General features: G+C 28.0%; 1 protein-coding gene and 1 long non-coding RNA gene across 3 annotated transcripts; one reads left to right on the top strand and one right to left on the bottom strand.

Moving 5' to 3' along the window:
• Window positions 1-479: 479 nt before the first annotated feature.
• LOC123262537 lies at window positions 480-1341 on the bottom strand. The gene is made up of 2 exons (XR_006508972.1): window positions 954-1341; window positions 480-809 (listed from the first exon to the last, which is right to left on the bottom strand). It is a non-coding gene; the product is annotated as an uncharacterized LOC123262537 (long non-coding RNA).
• A 226-nt stretch (window positions 1342-1567) lies between these two features.
• Window positions 1568-6877, top strand: LOC123262453 (high mobility group protein DSP1). 2 transcript variants are annotated; one of them, XM_044724669.1, is made up of 6 exons: window positions 1568-1709; window positions 1826-2882; window positions 3778-3993; window positions 4080-4246; window positions 4327-4501; window positions 6146-6877. In XM_044724669.1, the coding sequence occupies exons 2-6, from the start codon at window positions 2199-2201 to the stop codon at window positions 6275-6277; spliced, it is 1374 nt and encodes a 457-aa protein (XP_044580604.1). In that variant the 5' UTR covers window positions 1568-1709; window positions 1826-2198; the 3' UTR covers window positions 6278-6877. The 2 variants fall into 2 exon arrangements, with proteins under 2 accessions (XP_044580604.1, XP_044580605.1); XM_044724670.1 differs by lacking the exon at window positions 6146-6877 and adding an exon at window positions 5283-5567.
• The last annotated feature ends 1763 nt before the right edge of the window (window positions 6878-8640 follow it).

The raw sequence follows: 8640 nt of genomic DNA, 5'->3' as shown, positions 1-8640 counted from the left end.
ATTTGGTGAGGATTTTTGTTGCATGTAATTAGCTAGCATAGGGGCGAGGGTAGTAATAAAGTCAAGTTTAAGTTAAAGTTGATGTTTCGTGTAAACGCCGGCTGCAACCTACAGACATAAATTGCAATATGTCAACGACCCCTTTTTTGTTCCTTTATTTTGTTTTATGAAGTCCACCCTTGTAAATTATTACTAACGCCACATGTTACTTTTTTTTTTGTTGCTTCTACCAAAATATATTTTTATTTATTAAAATTTATAGAAAATAATTTAACATTATTTCTATGATTTTTTTTTAATTTCCAACAAAAAAAATGAGTATTTTTTTACAAAATTTCTCTTAAATTAAACTATTGTAGAATGAAAATTGAAAATTTTTTTTTCTTAATCAAAATAAAATAAAAAATTTTATAAAATTTTTTTTCAAATAAAAATTGGAAAAAAAAATTTCATCATTTTTTTTAATTGAAATTTTTTTAAAAATGTGAAAATTCTTTTTACAAATTTTATAAATTTCCATGAAAAAAAAATTCATAAAATTGAAAAAAATAAAATATTTAGTTCGTCCCTGGGAATGTCCGCTTTCTGCCTCTCTCGCGTCTTATTGACCCGGACCCGGTTTTCTTCTCTTTCTCTCTTTTTTCCCCTCCATTTCAGCGTATATTACTAACACGACGGCAGTTTATCGTAATCGTCCCTTCTCTTTCCGTCCTTCAACCCCTCTCCCCCTTGTAGTAACAAAGCCTCGATTTTCCACGGCGTCTTTCCGGAAAAATCTCCGAAAACTCTTAAAATCTCAATTCTAAACTCTGAAATAAAAATCTGTAAATTATAAGAAAAAAAAGAAACTAAAAAAAAATTCATCTTTACATTTATATACATATATATATATATATATATATGCACAAACTCACACATTTATATATTTAATATATATACGCATATACAATTACCCATAAAATGCGAGGTTGCCAAACGTCGAGCATTCCCGCCATGATCGTAACGGCTCGTATCCAACGATCAGCATTTACGATCGAACATTTTCTTTGTGAACGTCCAAGTGAAAGCTCAACGTGGCAACTGCGCACGCAGTCTCCTCGGTTATTTCTTCCTCTTCCCCTTCACCTCGACTCTCTCCCTCTTATTTAAAATCCATCTGATTCTTTTCATCCATTGGCCAACAAAATGCTGCGTATGCGCGTCGAAAAGAGATGGAATGCGCGCGCACTTCTTCTCCGTCTAAAAACTTCCATTTTCTTTTAAAATTTTCTTCTTTTCGTCCACCGAAAATTTACAATATTATATATTAGAAATTATTTATTTAAAATTTTCTCATAATTATTGGAGTGAGGTGAAAAAATTCACGAGTAACGGAAGAGAGAGAGAGAAATAAAGAAGGGGCGAGCCACCCCCTCTCTGTACCCGCCACCCGTCTGGCCATGGAATGGCCGGAACGAGCGTTGAGCCGTTGAACGTGTAGCGTCGAGTAGACCGCATCCTAAAGTGTGTGTAGTACTTTTACATTTTTTCGTTATTATTATTCTTCTTTAACCATTTATTATTTATATATATATATATACATCTATACACATATATACATATATATATATATGTCCATATAGATATCTTCGTGTCACATTTCCCGCCTACAGATTAATTTTATTTAGAAGAAATAATAAAAGAAAAAAAACGTGCTGTGAAAAAAATTGGTTAGTTTCGACTTTTTATTATTATTATTTTTTTTTATTTTTTTTTTTTTTTTTTAATTAATATTGTTATTATTGTTGTTGTTGCTACTATTACTATTATTATATTTTTATTCTAGTGCGTGAATTTAATGATTAGCGTCTCGTTGGACGAGTAGACGACTGCTACGAAGACGACGACGACGACGACCACGACGACGACGCTTGTTAAATACGGGCGTGTGTTTATACCTTTTAAAACCGTGAGGGTGCGCTTGTGTGGATGTGTTGTAAAATCTTCACCGTTGCCATTTTAACTAAAAACTGCTGAAAGAGAAGAAAATAATAAATAAAATAAATTAAAAAAGAAGAAATAAATAAAAGTTGGGTGATGTCGAGACTAAATTGATAGTTTGTATTTCGTTCGAACGGTATTTACTGATTAATATAAAAATTTTTAGGTATAAATAATAATAAAATAATAATATACCATTTGGGGAACGGGCGCGGAACATGTCGGAACATCACCGCGTCGCCGCGGGAGCGGCTGGTGGCTGGGGTACGTCGAGCCCTGGGAATCGTGAGGACAATGGTGGTACTGGAAATGCTGGTGGTGGAGCAAATAATTGGTGGCCAGGGATAAATGCCGAGCAGCAGCAACAATTGCAACAACAGGCTGCCGCTGTGGTACAGCAACAGACATTACACCAGCACTTGATGAACCAGCAGGCTGCCGCTGCTGCTGCACAACAGTTGAATCAGCATCATCAGGATATCGTAAGGAGCACCGCTGCTGGAACTCAGCACTTGTTTTCATACAAAACAATGGCTGCCAGTTTCCAAAATCCAGCTACTGGCGGACAATCAAACAGTACGGTATCGACAACATCATCAAATAGTGGTGGTGCTAGTGGTAATCCTAATAATTCTAGTGGTGGTGCTAATTGTATGAGAGGAGGATACGATTATCGTATGACTGGACAAACTGGTGGTGCTGGTAGCAATACATCCGCTGGTGGTGCTAATACTAATAATAGTAATAATCAAGGTAATACTCCTACTGGTAATACCAATACACAAACAAATCCACCAGCTGGTAGTGTACAATGGTGGTATTCCAGTGGTGCTGTTATGGACGCTAATAATGTTCATCAACAGATGCAAGGACAGCATATATCTTCAAATCAAATTCCCGCGGTATGTTTCAATCCAACAAAAGTAACAAACAAAAATCATTATTATTATTACTATTTATTAATTATAAATATTATTAGGAGCGAATTTTATTTTATGGAAGGAATTAAATTCGCTGGGTTAGCTTTGTCTCTCTCAGTTCCGTGGTCTCGTGGTATTTTTTTACTCCATAGGTACTTCGCTTAGGTATAGGTATAGGTACGTACTGTACCTTAAAGCCAAGCGCTGCTACCAGGCCTCAGATACCGGTTTCTCTCTCGGGTCAGCTACACATTTTTTTTTTTAACATTTTTTACTTTCACCCAAACCCAAAAAATTTTTTTTTGTTTTTCTTATCCCCTGGCGTTTATGTGAAGAAAAAATATCCTTTTAATTTTTTTCAAAAAATTGAAAATTTTAAGGATTTTATTTTTGTAAAAAAAAAATTGATTATTTTAAAAATTTTGTTCCGTTATAAAACGACTAGCTCTTTCTCTCTCTCTTCTTCGTCGCTATTGATTCTGGTTAAAGCCGGGTCGTGCCCGCGCGCAATTCGCGTCGTTTTCTTCTCTCTCACTCGCTATCTCCCCTCTATCCATTTACCCTCCCTGCTACGTAATACATTTTACAAAATATACATTTATGGATTTTTTCATTATTATTTTATTTATTTTTTTATTTCACTGATGAATCTGATTTAATTATTAATTTAAATAAAATAATAAGAATTAATGTTTATAAAATTGATTTATCTGCAAAAAACATTTTATCAAATGGTTTTTATTTCAGTATATCAAATAACGTGAAATTAAAACCGAGTAAAAATTAAAGCGTCATATTTAACAGTTGATATTCTTAAATGAAGTATATATGAATTTAATTATTTACTTTTTTTTTTTTGTTTGTTTTATAAAAATAGCATCAAATACAGCAGCTGCCAGGTCAAAATAATTTACAACAAAATAACGCGCAAATAACTAAAATGCCGCGTGGAAAAACGGATTCTAAACCCAGGGGGCGAATGACTGCCTACGCATTTTTTGTTCAAACATGCCGTCAGGAGCACAAGAAAAAACATCCTGAAGAAACTATTGTTTTCCAAGAGTTTTCGAAAAAATGCGCCGATAGGTGGAAGGTAATTAATTATTCCACGAAATTTTAATAACACTTCAATCTTTATTGGATTTATAATTAAATTTATTTAATTGTTTCATTTTAAAGATAATGTCTGATAAAGAAAAGAAACGTTTCCAAGAAATGGCTGAGAAAGACAAAAAGAGATACGACGCAGAAATGCAAAACTACACACCACCCAAAGGTGAAAACATTAAGGGAAGAGGAAAGAAACGCAAGCACCTGAAAGATCCTAACGCACCTAAAAGATCATTGTATGTATTTTTTTTTTAATTTAATTTAATTTATTTTTTTTTTTATGACTAATTTCTTTTTTCTTTGAAAATTTTTTTAGGTCGGCATTCTTTTGGTTCTGTCACGATGAACGTGGAAATGTAAAAATGCGCAATCCAGAGTACGGTGTCGGTGATATCGCTAAGGAATTGGGTAAAAAGTGGTCTGACGCAGATCCTGAAACCAAATCTAAGTACGAAGCTATGGCCGAGAAAGACAAAGCTCGATACGAAAGGGTAAGCATTTTTTATATTTTTTGTTTTGATTACTTTTAATTACATCAATAAAAATTGATTATTTTTTTTTTAATTAACATTTATTTTGATCGATAAATTTATAATTGGTCACAATTATAAAACAATTTAGATAAAATTATCAATTTTTATTTTGTCGAGAACAAAATTTATTTTAATAGAAATTGATAATTTGTATTTTGTTTTCAAAGATAATCTGATAATTTATTTTTTAAACTTTGTTTTAATTAGAGCTAAATATTAATGAAGTAATTTTTTTTACTATTACACATTTTCGTATGATAAATTAAAAATTTAAAGATAATTTTTTTTTTAATCGAAAATTAAAACTTGAAATGATCGCATCAAAATGGCGGCTTGGAAAATGTTAACCTATAAATATAAATGAATGAAAGTTTATTAAAAAAATTAATTATCAGATTTATCTTAAAAAATTGATTAAATTATTATTTTATTGGTTTATTTATAAAAAAAATTTTCAACAAAATTTCAATAAGCGTTACGTTTTTATTTTTTATTTAAACAATTTATTTTTTATTTTTTTAAAAAACTTGCGTAAAATTAACAATTACACCCGTAATTGTTAATTAGAAAATTAAATTCAAAAAAAAATTTAATATATATTTTTTTTATAAATAAATAAGATCGTATTAATCTTGAAAAATAAAAAAAAATAATTGATTAACTAAAGAATAAAAATCAAAACTAATAACGCGTAGTTTAGTTGTGATAATTGAGAAAAAAATGTAACTTTTCATTAAAGGAATCGACTGCATACAAGAAGAAAATGGCAAACGGACCGGGAGAAATTTTATGATCAGAATTTCGATTAATAAGTCACTGAGAAGTAGAGAAAAATGAATGAAAATGCGCTATTCTCATCGGGGATAATTATAATAATAATTAATGATTAATAATTAAAATAATAATAATAATAACAATACTTTGAGACATTGAATAATTACAAACGAAAAAAAGGATTGAAAAAAGAAAAAAAAACAAGTTTAATCATACATTAATTATTAATATGTAGGATTGAAAATATTGATTAAGAAAGGAAGAAAAGAAGAAAAAATAATTATAAAAATGAAAATTTTTTAAGTAATTTTTTTTTTATTTTTACAAAAAATTGCTTTTTTTTCATTGTATCTTTTGTATGATTAATTTTTTCTTCATTTTTTTCCACGTAATAATTTTTTTTATATAAATAAATATATACTTATATTTGCATATACTAATGAATGGAAAAATTTTTATATAAATTTGCTTGACGAAATAAATACCACCAACATTGTTTAATCATAAATTTAAAAATCATATATTAGTATATGTATTTATATTTTTACCATAAAATTTTTTAAACAAATTAAGTTTAGTATTTGAATAATAATAATAATAATAAACAGTTAAGAATAATGATTATAACTAGTAATTAAAGCATTAGTAATAAATAGTTAATAATATTAACAATAATTATTAAATACATGAGTTAAATTTAAATATTATTATTATAATGAGCGTGTGTGTAACAAACAAAAAAAATATATATTAAAAAACAGAAAAAAAATCAAGTAATTTTTTGATGTATGCGTTAACTGTCGAACTATTCAAAAATTTTCATTAAAGGAAATGACTGCGTACAAAAAGAAAATGAAGGATGGTCCTGATGTTATGATGGGGGCACCTGCAAATGCGATGATTAAGCACGAGAGTGAGGAGGACATGGAAGAGGATGATGCCGAGGATGATGATGAATAGCGTGTGGATTGATGATTTATTTGAATAATAATGAATAAGAATAATAATTAATTAACAATTAACTTAAAGAATAATTAACGAAGAAATAATAAAATCAAGTCTCTTTTTAAATTAAAAAACAAACTTTAAAATTTTTGTCAAGTTGAGAGAATTGAGAGCATCTTATATTATTATCCTAATAAGTGAAGCACCTTTTATTCCTAAATTTAATTTATTTTTTACTTCATATTTTAAAATGAAGAAAACGTGTACATACCAATTACCTGAGAGTACTTACGTAGGAACCTCATCCTCTTCAATGGTCCTCTCCGTTAAATGTAATAATTATTATTAATTTTATTATTGAATTTATAAATAATTAATTTATATTTTAATTGTTAAGGCTATTTATAAACAATACAAAATTACTTTTATCTGGAGTTTCATTAAAAAAGTAATTTTTAACAATTAAAATTGATTAATTATTTATTTATTACTTATTATTATTATTTTTTTTTGTCTCTACTTTTTCGTCACGATATGATCTTCCTGCCCTGTTCTAAATCTTAAATTTAATATTGTTCTACTCGAAGATTTAAATTTAATTGATAAACGAACGAATGGAATAATGAGTGACTGATAATAAATAAATTTTTTGTGTGAACAATTTGTATTTTAACATATTGATAGTAAAAGTAATTACTAATGATAATAATTACATTGACAAAAAAAATAAATAAACGTTAATAATAAAGAAGAAATAGTAATTATTTGGCAGGAGATTTTAAATGTAATAAGTATGTATTTTTCTTTTTTTTTATAATAGAGAAATTATTGATAATATTAATAAATAGTGATGATTAATACTTAATGATTAATGGTTATTATTGATTAATAATTACTGAGGTGTTGATCGTATATTATCTTGTTCTCACTTTCTTTCAACTTTAGATAATTTGTGTACTTCAATATTAATAATTATTTTCTTCTTTTTTTTCTTTCCTTTATTTTTTTAAATAGTTTTTTTTTGTATTAGATAATTATAACTAAATACAAGATGTTTTTTTTTTTTTATGGACAAATGATTAAAGTAAATAAAGTAATTATTGAACAAAATTTATTGAATTTTATTTATTTGACTATAACTAGCAACCTGCAGTCATTATGTGACTGCCGAGATTTACGGATTATGAATAAAAAAACTTTGGCTTCATGATTCTTTGACTTCCCGTGTGAAAAAAAATTGTCCCAACCGTGGACATCCAAAGATGACAATGACACAATGAGGGACATCACATAAATAATCGGAAATTTTTAAATAGTTCATTTAAAGAACTTTTTCGTGAACTTGAAGTATTTTTTTTTTTAAGATTTTTGAAATATTTCTAAGATAATTTTTAAATTAACGCGTTTTATTTTAAACAATTTAGTCAAAATTTTGTCCTTAAAATCTTATGTGCACTCGTGATGATAAAGCTAATTGCAGTTTTATGTTTTTCTCTTAAACAATAGAGAATTTCGAAAAAAAACGCTGTGATATAAAATAGATAATTAAAAAATCTATTACGTAGCAGAGCGTTTTTTTTTTCGAAAAACATCTTTGTTTAGAAGAGAAATGAAAAGCTGCAATCATAGGGACCGGCTCATAAATTATTTAAAAATCGTTTCAAAAATGTCCTATAAGAGTTCCAAAATTGTTCAAAATATGTTCCAAATTTGTTTTCAAAACATTGTAAAATTGTCCTATAAATGCTCCAAAATTGTCCAATAAATGTTCTAAAATTATCCAAAATTTGTTCTCAAATTATTGGAAAAATGTTCCACATAGGATTTTAAGGACAAAATTTTAACTAAATTGTTGAAAATAAAATGCGTTGATTATTAAATTATTTTAGAAGTAAGGAAAAGCCTCAATAGATGCTCATGTACCAGTATATGATCACTCCATGTATTTGTATATCTATATTTATGAATATAGATATACAAATATATAGAGTGATCATGTACTGGTACATAAGCATCTATTGGGGCTTTTATCTTATTTTGAGTCTTAAAAAAAAAACTTAAAATAAAAAAACTTAAAATGCACTATTTTAAAATTTACGATTATTTATGTGATGTCCCAAAATTGTCCAAAAAATGTCCTTTATTGTGTCACGCTTGGGACAATTTTTTTTTTCACATGCTTGGCAACTGCTTTGACATGATTAAATAAATAAATAAATGAACTTTTCTAATCATACTACACAGTTTGGATACTTTTGAAATAAATTTGAAAAATAATAATGCTATCACGGGATCAATTACAAATAATTTAATGGACAAATGTGACGGAACAAATTTATAGAACCAACAAACTATTCAAAACTGCTCCAAAAAGTTGA

Source organism: Cotesia glomerata, linkage group LG4, assembly GCF_020080835.1.
Source record: "Cotesia glomerata isolate CgM1 linkage group LG4, MPM_Cglom_v2.3, whole genome shotgun sequence".
Taxonomy (NCBI): Eukaryota; Metazoa; Arthropoda; class Insecta; order Hymenoptera; family Braconidae; genus Cotesia; species Cotesia glomerata.
This window is presented reverse-complemented; position numbering and strand designations above follow the sequence as displayed.